General features: G+C 18.4%; 3 protein-coding genes across 3 annotated transcripts; 2 read left to right on the top strand and 1 right to left on the bottom strand.

Annotated features, from left to right (window-relative positions):
• Positions 1–1046: 1046 nt before the first annotated feature.
• On the top strand, positions 1047–2393 carry SRAE_1000231900 (Tetratricopeptide repeat protein 5; the record flags this gene model as incomplete). The annotated part of the gene is made up of 3 exons (XM_024649381.1): positions 1047–1175; positions 1232–2034; positions 2078–2393. 3 exons carry the CDS (start codon positions 1047–1049, stop codon positions 2391–2393), a joined length of 1248 nt encoding a protein of 415 aa, XP_024503264.1.
• A 7178-nt stretch (positions 2394–9571) lies between these two features.
• SRAE_1000231800 (G protein-coupled receptor, rhodopsin-like family and GPCR, rhodopsin-like, 7TM domain and 7TM GPCR, serpentine receptor class w (Srw) family-containing protein) lies at positions 9572–10922 on the top strand (the record flags this gene model as incomplete). Its single annotated transcript, XM_024649380.1, has 3 exons — positions 9572–9634; positions 9692–10520; positions 10567–10922. 3 exons carry the CDS (start codon positions 9572–9574, stop codon positions 10920–10922), a joined length of 1248 nt encoding a protein of 415 aa, XP_024503263.1.
• A 1443-nt stretch (positions 10923–12365) lies between these two features.
• On the bottom strand, positions 12366–12997 carry SRAE_1000231700 (Myosin-2 essential light chain; the record flags this gene model as incomplete). The annotated part of the gene is made up of 3 exons (XM_024649379.1): positions 12366–12649; positions 12696–12919; positions 12969–12997. 3 exons carry the CDS (start codon positions 12995–12997, stop codon positions 12366–12368), a joined length of 537 nt encoding a protein of 178 aa, XP_024503262.1.
• Positions 12998–13279: the final 282 nt, after the last annotated feature.

Here is a 13279-nt window from a genome sequence, read left to right as displayed (position 1 = left end):
ATAATGTTGTATATTTTCATATAATTATTATTTTTACTGTGATGAATGTTAATTTAACGCTGTTTTTTTTTATTTCACAAATAAATATTATAATAATTTTTCTTTTAATTTTATGGTCAATTGACAATAATTTGGTCTCATAAACAATGTTAATTAATGTTTTAAATATGAAATTTTATTCTCATTTCCCTAGAGATATTGTACTTTTTAAAATCATAAATCTTTAAAAATATATCATTTAAGTAAAAAAATTTTCCCTCTAGTTTAACTCTTTCAAAGTTGTTAAATCTGTCATATGATATTTTTTAAATATTTTACAAAGTAATGAAGATAATGAAAAAAACTTTTATGTCAATCAAAAAAAAAAGCACTATACCGTATAAAAAAGTTTAACCTCCTAGTGATAAAATGATGCTTCAAAAAATATATTAAGAAAGTTTAAATTTTATGTAAAATGAACTTTAATAAAGGAAAAAAATATTAAAAAATATTATTTATTATAGTGTTAAAATATCAAAAATCTTAATATTATTATTTATTCTAAAGATTAGTTATTTTTATTATTCATATAAAAAAAAAAAATTTTTTTCCACTACTTTTCTTTTATTATTTTATTTTTATTTTTAAATATGTACTATAGTTTTTCAATTTGTAATAATTTTTTTTTTTGGAAATATAATTAATTTATCCAAAATAAATAATTTTAAAAAAAAATTATATAAAATTCTATGAATAATATTTAAGTTGTTTTTAATTTATTTATTCATAATAAATAATGTGTTAAATGATGATGGTTATAAAAAATGTACTTTACTAATATTTTTAAGAAATTTCAAATAAACCATAAAAGTGTTATTTAATAGTAAGTGCCATTGTTATTTCCAAATATATTTAATTTTTGCTCATTCATTAATAAGTAATATTTAACAATATTTTAATTTTTTTTTTTTTTTTTCAAAATAACTTATTTAATATGTATTATATTTTTAAAATTGGAATATTGTATATCAATATTTAAAAAGTTATCTATTGTGAAATTTAATTTAATGGAAATATTGGAAGAAAAAATAAAAAGTCTACAAAATTATAGAGACTTATTTTTTATAAACAATCCCACCATACCATATGACGAATTTTTAAAAGAAATTAAAAAAAAAGTTTGTAATTTAAAAGAAGTAAGTTAGTTATACATTTTATACTTTTTTTTTATAAAGAATTATTTTTTTACAAGGAGATACCAATATCAATTAAAGATGTTAAAAATATTACAGCAACAAATTTTTATATTCAAGGAAAAATTTTAAATATAATGCCTGAATATGATGAAAATTGTGAAAATTACCTTACAAAAGCTGTTAAAAAAGAATGTACAAAATGGGAGAGTTGGTTAGAGTTAGCAATATGTATGTGGAAAAAAGGTAATTATGAGGGGGCATTAGAATGTATGAAGGAGGCATACAAATTAAATAATAATAATTGTGATATTCTTATTGAATATGGGACTGTTTTAAGAAATCAAAAAAAACCTGAATTAAATGAACTTGCTAGAAAGTTATGTTTAAAGGGTATTGAAATTTATCCAAATAATCCAATGATTTGGTATTCATATGCCAATCAATGTTTACATGATTTTTATAATTATGACAAAGATATACAATATTTAGAAAAATCAATTGAATGTTTTAATAAATCTTTATCATTAACAACTCCTACTACTCCTTTACCATCTGATTTTTACTTAAATTTTTCATCATCCCATTATTCAAATGGAAATTTAGTAGAATGTTGTTTAAATTTAACGAAAGCTGTAATATTAGAACCATATTACCAAGTAATACATGAAAAAATATCTTGTTTAGATAATCTTTTGAAAAAAATATTCCAAAAATACAAGGAAATTGCAGGTGATGAGGGAGTTAATGAAACTTATTTAAATGATACTGACACTTGTACTGAAAATTTGATGTCTGAGAATAATGGTGAATCATATGTAAAATTGATACATATACTTAATTCTTCTAATAATATATCAAGGTAAAATATATGTCAAAATATTTCATAGTAATTTTTTTTTCAGTTATTATATAGGTACTATTGAAAAAATGAAAAAAATAATTGTGATATGTGATGCCAAAAATTTGTTGATTATTGATATGTCAATGAGGTATTCATTGAAAAACAATGAATTAGTGACTGGAGATGACAACAATATCATTTGTGATATAAAGTTACCATTATCCCGTTTAAAGAGTAAAATGAAAAATTCTTTTGATGTGAATTGTCAAAAACAAAAAGATAATTTTTTTGATAATGAATTACTTTTTAATAAGACAAAAAAATTATTTCCAAATATTCATATCTTGGATTGTATTCCTATTTTTTGTTATTACTAAAAAAATAAGTACATAAAAAATATTTTTTAAATAAAACTACAAATGTTTTTGTTAAAATTTTTTTAATATATTTTAAGATTATTTATATCTAAAAGTAATTAATTTCTCAACTTTTATAATTATAAAAAGACTGTAAACATTATTATTTATATTTAAAAGAATAATTACAAATTTGTTATACTCTAATTAATAGGCTTTTAAAAAATAATTTAATCTTATATATCGAAAACTATTCCTACTATGTAATTATAAGAAAAAAAAAAGAATATAATAGATAGATTTGGTAAACTATTTTTATTCTTAAATTGCTTCATTAAAAAAGATCATCTTTCATTTACATTTAATACATTTTACAAACTTCTTCTGTAAATAGTTAAATTTTTAAAAGACAACTAAAATTGAAAATAATTTTACGTTTTTTTTTTACTTTCTTTATTTTTTTTGATAAAGTACTTAAATATAATTATTGTTTTGAAGTCAAAACTGCTAATATACATATATATATATTTTTATTTCATAAATAAAATATGAATTTTTTTGTTTCACAAACTTTATATAATTAATATATAAGATTTTTTTATTAAAATACATTTATTAGTTTATTTAAATGTATGATTAAATATATTTTTATAATTTTACCATATACTCCTCTTTATCATAATTTAATTTCTTTCATCGAAAAAAATATACATATTATCTTTATAATTATCATTAATAATCATTTATCAAAAAAATTAATCTATATTCGTTATTAAGAGGTTTTTGAGTGATATACAAAAAAGACACTTTTCTTCTAGTAATATTTTTTATTAATATAAATACTATTAAAATTTATAATTATTAAAATATAATTTTTTTACTTGATAGTTTTATGGGAGGGGAATAAAATTTCTCCTCTTTTTTTTGGTATATAAAATAAATCTATACAAATTTGAAATGTTTTTTATTTTATGATTTATTAACAACATATGTTTATACATGGCTTCTATTTTTTTTTTTTTTAAATTATATCTATTAAAAAATAAAAACCAATTTTTGTTTGCTTATTAAGTGATAATTTATTAAGATTATTGATAAAAATTCTATATTCATCATTAATTAATTATTTCAATATATTTTAATAATTAAAAAACATTATTTATTTAATTTTGTTTATTAGAAAAATTATAAACAATTATATGACTATACAAATTAATTGTAATTAAAGTTTAATATTACTAGATGTGGTATTAAGTTTTATAGATAAATTATTTATTTGCTTTACTGTTATTTCAAACTATAAATTAGTAATTGAAATATTTTTTAAAATTCATGGAAGAATTTTTTGATTTATGAAAATAATAAAAACTGTATGAAACATTCCACGCAATTGTACTTTTGTTACCTAGTGGCATAAACTTGAAAAATGATCTAATCTAATATATCCTTAGAGAAGTAAAAAAAAAATCAAAATTATTAATTTATAATTTATTAAAAATGAAAGTAAAAAATTTTAAATAATTTGTAATTAATTTTTATAAGTTTATTTTCATAAAAGGTAATTTATTAAACCATTGAAATATTTACCATATTTCTTTGAAAAATCCCTAAAAATATTAATTTTAGATAAATTTTTCTTTTTATATTAGATAAAATATATTTTAAATATAACATTTATATACCTTAATTTTATGTTTCATTTTCTCTCTCTCTTTTCTAATGATAGTGAATCAAGTAAAGACTTTTATAAAGATTTGTTTAAAAAAAAAATAGACTAGATAATTTAGTATCCAAATTGTAATAAACACCGTATTACCAATTATTTTTATTTTTAATTTTGTATAAGACATGAATAATAAAATTTTAGTCCGTTGTTTTTTTTTAAAAAATACAACTATAATATATACATATATATATATATATTATTTATTACTACCATTATTATTTTTAAAAGATGTAAAAGTTTATTGCCAAGTTCAAAATGCAGTTGGTAGAGATAAAAAAAAAAAAAAAAGAATATCAGAAACATAATATATGTAGTGTAATTAAAAATTTTAGCCATAACTACCCTCTTTTTTTTTGAATGAAAGAATTTTTAAAAAATAAAATAATTTTTTTTTTAAAGTTAATTGGTATTTTCTAATTATAATATTAAAGTAATAATCTATGACTTTTTTCATAATAAAAAAAATGTTTCAAATAAATATTTTCCATATTTTGAGATTTCCTTTTTTTTATATAGCATTTAAAATAATCTTATTTAATATCTTATAAAATTATTTTTTAAAAATAAATAATACAATGTAAATTTTTAAGCAAATAATTTTAATACATTTATACATTAACATCACTAAATTTATTAGGTCTTATGTTATCTTTTTTATGTTTTTTTTTTTCCTTTTTTTTTTTAAATACATAAATAATTGATACTTCTAATGTGATAAAATTACAATAAAACAATTTTTTTGTTTTCTTTTAAAAAATAATTTAAAGAAAAGCTATTTTTAAATTATAAACTTAGGAGCTACTACTACTTTTTTTTTTTTCATTATATATACAAAACTATTTTGTTGATGATGATACACTAATAGACTTCCAAAATTATTCATGGACATCTTTTAATACCATTACTACTTTTGGTTTAAGGAGAACTAAATTTTTGTCATTAAAACATTTACTATCTTCCTGAGAATATAGATGTTTTGAAGGAAATTTATGTTCTCGAAAATTTATTCTTCCCAATGGAGTATAACTTCATCTCTGAATTTATTCACTTTTTTATTGTTTATTTGTATTTGATTTTATACAAAAAGATTTATAAGAAAGATTGTTATCTAAATAGAGTAAAAAAAACATATATATATAATAAAAAAAATTACTTATTTGTTTTTGTTTCCTCAAATTATTAATCTCTTTAAAGAAAATAGGTGAATTATGGCATTGTTAATTGAATAGGAAAAGATGTACATTTTTTGTCGTCTATCTTCTTTTTTTTTTTTAGTTTTTAGTTATACTATAAAAACAACTAAAAATAATTTTATTTGTATAATCTTGTAAAAATTAGCTATCACATCAATTAATTTTCTTTAAAATTTTAGTCTTCAACTTTATTTCTCCCTTTTCTTCATAACCTTCTAGGCATTTATTTTTTTGAAATTAATTCTTATTTCTCTTAAATCATTTAAAATACTCTTTATCATATTTTAAGCTGTTATCTTTACAATACATTTATTTGTTTTCATTTCTTCTTTTTTTTTTTATTGAAACTTAATGTTATAATGTCCAACTATTTTTTTTTACATGAAGTTGATACTCCTTTTGGAGCAATTAATTGTGCCTGCCTCTGTCCCTTCAAAAATAGAGGGGGAATATTTTTAATATACATATATATGTATGATTACATTTTTACTAGAATTTTTTTATAGATATTTTGATAGATATCTTATTTTAGTTTTTTTAAGTTATACTATATATAGAATTTAATAATTTACTATCAAAAAAAATTATTTCTTATAATAAACATATCAAAAATTTTAAAATTTATCATTTTGTCATTTTTTTTTTCTATTAAACTTTTTTTATTAAAAAAAATATAACAAAACTGTTATTTTCTCCGCCCCGAAATGTACCTCATTTATGACATTGTACTTTCTTTCAATATCATTTTTATTTACAATATATTTTTTCCGTTTTTAAAAATTAACAAAACCAATATAAATATAACGATTTTTTGTGATTTATCAATCATAATCTTTTAAAATAATAAATAACTTTCCTTAAAATAGTAACTGAAAATTATTTTTATCAAAATATTGTTATTCTATGTCTACATATCATATAAATCATAAAATAGTATATATTTAAATCAGAAGTTATACCAAAATATTACATAAATATTTCACAAAATATTATTAATTAACTATAGCTTATCCGTTTTGTAAGTAATTAATAAGATGTATATTAATTTTATTTATATATGTATTATTTTTTTTTGGCTAAATTTCATCTACATATATATACATATTTTGGTAAATTAATAAATATAAAAGAAGTTTACTAAAAAAAAATAACATAATTGATATAATTAAAAAAAAGCGGAAATAATAATTTTGTATATTTAATAGAAATGTTTTTGAAATAACCTTTTTCTATTCTTACTATTAAAATTATCTAAAACACTTATAAATTTATTTAACATGATATGCTTTATAGATACATTAACTTAATTTTTTAAATATAATAATATTATTTATATATATATATACACCACATGCCATCTATCAAAAAATATGATTGAATAACTAATAAAAAAAAAAGGTGAATAAACAAGTTTATGCTAATATACGAAAATAACATTTTAAAATTTTTTTTTAATTTTAATAAAATAAAAGGTGTTTAGTTTTTTTATTTTTATAAAATAAAGATCTAAACTATAATTTATTATTCTTTTTATTTGTTTATTTATATTATAATTTTTTGGAAGTCATTACATTTCCCTTATTAATAAATATGAGAAAATAGAAAAAAAAATTTTGTTTTTTTCATATTATATAAAAAAAAAATTTTTTTTATACCCTAGAATATATGCTTTTATTTTTTATATATTATTTTAAATTTATTTGATCTTCAAATGTCATAAATCTTTGTTTCAGTATGTAATTAGTGTCTATTTTACTATTATATTACTTTTTGTATTTTACTTATTACTTATCTATTTTTTTTATATGAAAATATAAATCTCTAAGGTTTTCAGAAAGCCATATAATATGTCTCTTGAGATTTTAAACACAACTTTTCGACTATCATTTTTAACAATGTGTTTTATATTCTTTTATTTATATTTAATTTTACTATTATAAACTTTATTATTACAAAAACTCTGAAATATAAATCTATCCCCATTTTAAGATATATATAAAAGATTTAAAATAATATTTAAAATTTTATATATAATATTTTTATCTAATCTTTCATTTCCATAATTTACTTTCATAAAAATATATTATAATAAAAATCTATCCATAATATGTATACATACTTTTTTTTTGGTCAAATATTCTTATTGCCATACAATTTTTGAATAAAAAAATTATCTTTACAAAACAAATATCTTTAAAACTTTATTGTTATGTACATTATATTTATTACCATTAATATACCCTTTTCATTTACACTATCATCTTAATAACGTTTTCTCTTTTTCAATGAATTGGACCTAAATTTGTTTTAAAAAAAAAAAGATGGAAATTAGAAAATATAATTTACTACTTTTAAAAAGATATTTAAAATTATTAAAAACAAAGGCAAAGTAAATTAATATAAATACAGAAAAGAAGATGGACATATTTATATTAAAAAAAAATTAGAAATAAAACTTTTATCATTAAAAGTAAAAATTAGTTTAACAATCATCTCATTCCCTCATCATTTATCCTATCTTTATTTCTTATTAATGGACAAAAATTTAATTTCTTCACAAAATTTACCCTCCACTAACTACCATTAGAAGGATAATATATATATAGTATAGAATGACGTTAATTTTACTTTTATCTATTTTAACAATATTCTAACTTATTTATTTTAAAAAATATTTTATTCTTCAAATTATTTATCTTTCAAAAATCACATTTTTTTTAAGGAAATGAAATATATATTTACATTTTTTTAATCATGATTTATATTATTTTTAAATATAGTGAGAAAAAAAAAATCTTTTTTAGTACTGTAAATATTTTAAACTTATTACTACAAAAAAACCTATATTATACTTTTAAGCCTCTCTTACTATATTAATTTTCAAGGAATAGCCCACTTAATTTATTCTTTATCATTTAAATTACTTATACTTTTTAAACTTTATCTCTTTAATCATATATTAAAATTTGATATTATAAAGAAAAATTATTCAATATTTTTTAATACTTTTTATTTATTCAAAAAATTATAAATTATTAACAACTTCTAGGAAACTTTTCTAACAAAATTATATCTTTGAAACCATATACTTTTCTTATGTGTTATAAAATTTAGAATATAAAAATTATTTTTTTCCTTTTTTTTTATACTTTACATCATTTATGAAATCGTTTTATTTTACACTTCTATAATATTAATGTAATTGGTATATATTTTACATCATAATTGCTTCAGATTTTGACAATCTAATTTACCATTTAAAGGGTAAACTCCATACTTTATCAGAAAAGTTATAATAATATTTAAACTAAATTCTCTTAAATAAACTTATTTTATTATAATATATATGTGTTTTCATGCTTAAAAATCTTTTTTTTATATTACAAATGAGTTATATATTTTAAACAAAAAAAATCTTATTCTTTGTTTTTTGTTATCTTATACATTTTAAAAATATATAAAAAAAAAAAATTAACTGTTCTTTTCAATTTAATTTATTGGTTCAGAAAATATTTCATAATACGAATTAGTCTTTTTTTTAAATAATTTTTATGTTTAATAATAAAAAAAAATTGCTTGTATTTTTTTTTATTAATAAAATTTACTCAATCATAAATATATAAACCATATTTCAATCTTTATAGTTCACTTCTATCCTAATTTTAATATTTATTTATAACTTGTACTATAAATATAAAGAAATACCAATATATGTAAATTATTAAAATATTTTTTTTCTAATTATTAAAAAAAATTTATGATAATCTTTTTTTTCCGCAAAAAAAATGTTTATAATGTAAAAAAGTAAAATATTTTACATTTATTTTTTACTTTAAAATTATGGATAATCAAATTTTTTATCCCTAATAGTTGTAGTTCAATAAAATTATCTTTACTACAATATATCTTTTATCTTTATTTTTTTTTTTTACTTTTCATTATAATTTTAAAAAATAAATAGTTTTTTTTTGTTACGTTGTAAATATATATTTTATAATTATATATAATTTTTTAATCAATTTAAAAAATTTTTTTTCTAGACTTGAAATATAAATTTATCATATATCTCATTTTATCTATTTTATTTAATAAATTCTTATATTTTATAAGTATTATAATTCTTATCACTTTGTTAACATTCTTAGAAAATGATTAAAGATTTTTAATTAAATTTTTAAGATTAATTAAATATTAGAAAAAATTATACAAACTCTTCTTTTATATTTATGCAAATTATTTTATTTTCATTAAAAGTTACCATTTTTTTTTAGGAGAAAAAAATGTCTAGTTGTGTAGAAGTTAATGAAACAGAAAGAGATGCAATGATTCAATATTATCTGGAGGTATTTAATTTTACTTATATTTTAATTAATGCATTAAATTATTCTTTTTTTTTTTAGTTAATTGGTGAAGAAATTCAAATGTATGACAAAATACATGTTTATATTTATCAAATTCTTTGTTTACTTGGTGTGCCATTAAATGTTTTAGTAATAGTTGTACTTTTACGTCCACAAATGAGAAAAAATCCTTTTAATTTATACCTTATTGTTATTGCTATATGTGATTTAATATTAATGGCTAATTATTATATTTTTCATTTTATTGAACGTTGCCATCCATATTACTATACTTATTTTTGGATTATTTATACTAAATTGTATGCCATTACATCAGTTCTCCTTCATTCATTATCATTATGGCTTACAGTAATAATGGCTATTCATAGATATATTGTTGTCAAAAATAGTAATGGTGCACAATCAAATATAAGTTGGAATACATATAAAATTACCCTCTTAGGAATTGGAGCAGCTACTGGTATTTCTTTAATAGGTTCAACACCAAATACATTAAGATATGAAATACAAGATAACGGTTTAGTTGGAGCTGAACCACGTTGTCTTGTCAAAGGAGGAAAATATGCTCATTATTATACAGAGACATCACAAATAGAAGCTTATCAATTTGTAAGACCAACTTTTTGGAATTGTAATTGGGAAAGATTAACTTTTTGGATTGCGGGTTTATTATTAAAAGTAATTCCATGTATGCTATTAACTATTTTTATGACATTACTTGTAAGAATACTTATTAAAGCCAGAGAAAGAAGAAATAGACTTTGTGGATCAAGAACTGTCTTATGTACAGCTAAAACACAAGCTGAAAGAACTACAGCAATGTTAACTATTATTGTTGCTGTATTTTTAGTTACAGAACTTCCACAAGGTATATTTATTATAATTTATAACTTTTATTAATGTTTTTTTTATAGGAATTTTTGTTTTTTTACAAGGTGTTTATGCAGCAACAGAAGTTATACATTTATATCTTGGTCAATTTTTAGATTTTCTTGCTTTATTTAATTCATCTGTTAATTTTATTCTTTACACAACAATGTCCTATCAATTTAGATCACAATTTATTGAAACATTTGCTACATATCTTCCAAAGACATTTGAAAGAATAAGTGGTAGTGAATCAATAAATACAAATGTTCTTTCATCAAAAATTTCTCGAGATGGTACTAAAAATAATAATGGAAACTTTAATACCAGTAAAGTTCATTTATTAACAGCAACCACAACGTTTCAAAGAAAAGACCTTAAGGGAAAAATTGATGAAGTTTAATTTTATTTATTTTTTCTTCTCTTTTATATGTTATATTTAAAAAAAAATTAGATTAAATTTGGATGGTAACAACAGTCTCAGATTTATTATTTAATAAATTTATTTGTTATAATATTTAGTATAAATATAATTAAATTATAGGCCTCAGTGTAAAGATGTACTTAACAGATTTTTTCATTAATTAATATTTTTATTTTTTTTTCATATTATACTTTTATGATGATAAATAAAACAATTTTGTATAAATGTTTTAATTTTTTATTCTTAGTTGAGTGATTAATCACTGTCAATAATATATATTATTTGTGTCTATTGTATAATAAAATATATGACTATGAATATTTAATCCTAATATCATATACTTCATTACACTATCATTCTTTACTCTATAAACTAAGAATAATCTTCTTTTTTAAAAATGTGGTCCCTCTATATATCATAATATATAATAATAATTTTTAATAAATATGTTGTTAAAAGTTAATAGAAAAGATTATAAAATTTAAAAAATAAAAAGTTTCACATAATAGGTTATTTAAAAAAAATTAACTATACTTAAAAATCGTACATAAATTATTTTATAATTTATTTATTTATTTGTTAGTTAAATTAAAATGATAATATTCAGAATCAGTTACTTAACAATATTACTTTACATATTCTAAAATGATTAAAACTTATTCATCTACTGTCATTTTCAGAAATTTTAATAAAATGTAGCTGAATTTTTTTATCTGAAACTGGCTTCACAAAACAAATTCATTACTTGTATAAACTAATTTATTTCTTAGAAATACTTGTAAAGTGTTTTCTTCATCTGTAAAATTGACACAAGTTTCAAAAAATTCATTTATTTAATAAATTCTTTGTACTTGTTTTTTTACCAATTATCAAAAACATTTTATTGACTATGAAATAATCTTAACTAAACATCAAAGATCTCTTAAACACCTCATACTTAGTAAAGTACTCCAAAAATTGTACTATATTATAATAATTTTTTTTTCATAAAATAAATTTTTGCAATCTTTTGATGATAAGTATTAATAAAATTATTATAAATTTTAAAGAGAATTGTTCAAAATTACTTTATATATTAAAAATAAATTTATAAAAGAATATATATATATTTTTATAAACTTTAATCATTCTTATGAAATACAGACAAATTAAAGTTTATATAAAAAAAAAAGTGCTTAACACCTTTTATTGTCACAAATTATAAATAATTTTAATCACGATCATCTACTACTTAATATTTGACAAATTTTATTTATAATGTATTTTTAATATTAAACAATTTACACAAGTACATTTAAAAATAAAAGTAAAATATTTCTTTATTTAATAAGTTATTTATTGACTCTTATTAATTTTACTGGAAGGAAAATAACTGATAGTTAAGTACCATTATTTTTGTTAAAAATAAAATTTATATAAAAGTTACATTTTTAAATCTGTTTCCATAATTTCTTTAACAAATTGTGCAATATAAATATTACCTTCAGGATCAGCATGTCCTTCAATTAACTTATCAACATCAGATTCTTTTAGACGTTCACCAAGAGTTGTTAGTATATGACGAAGTTCAGCAACATTTATCATACCATTATCTTCTTTATCAAAATGTGACAATCCTTCAATAATTTCTTCCATTGAAACATGTTTCATATTTTTACGAGCATCCTTAAAGCATGAAATAAACTCTTCAAAAGTTATTCTTTTTTCTAAAAAAAAAATTCAATACTATACATTTTGACATATAAAACACACCTGGACCATCAAAATAAGATTGGTATTTTTTAATGTCAGCCTCAGTTGGATAGACGTCTAAGACACGAAGAACTTCACCTAACTGTTCAACATATATTTTATCATCACCAACTGTATCATAAGATCCAAATATATCTCTGGCATATTGGCTAAGATTATTATCAATCTCAGAACTTGTTGAACTAAGTTCAGTTCTCATTCTTTTTTTTAAGTGAAGCCTAAAAGTAAAATTAATAAATAAATGATTTCAAAATATAATATTATTAAATTTATCATAATTCATAACAAATTTGTATAGACATTTCCCCAAATGAATTTAAATTTTAAAAATAAGATAATAATAAAAGTTCTCAGTACAAAAATGAATGACAAATGTATCAGATAATATTGGGTAAAGAGGGTGTGTAATATAACACAGTTTTACAATCGATCTCAAAAACATTATGTATAACAATAAGTGATTTACTATAACTAGTAGTAAAAAGAATTAAAAGAGAAAAATGCAATCTTCTAAATAATTTAAATAACTGTTTTCAAGGTAAAGTTTCATATTCACACATTTTAACTCATTAACTATAACATAT

Source organism: Strongyloides ratti (assembly GCF_001040885.1).
Source record: "Strongyloides ratti genome assembly S_ratti_ED321, chromosome : 1".
Lineage (NCBI taxonomy): Eukaryota > Metazoa > Nematoda > Chromadorea > Rhabditida > Strongyloididae > Strongyloides > Strongyloides ratti.
The sequence above is the reverse complement of the archived record's forward strand: the minus strand, read 5'-3'. Positions and strand labels throughout refer to the sequence as shown.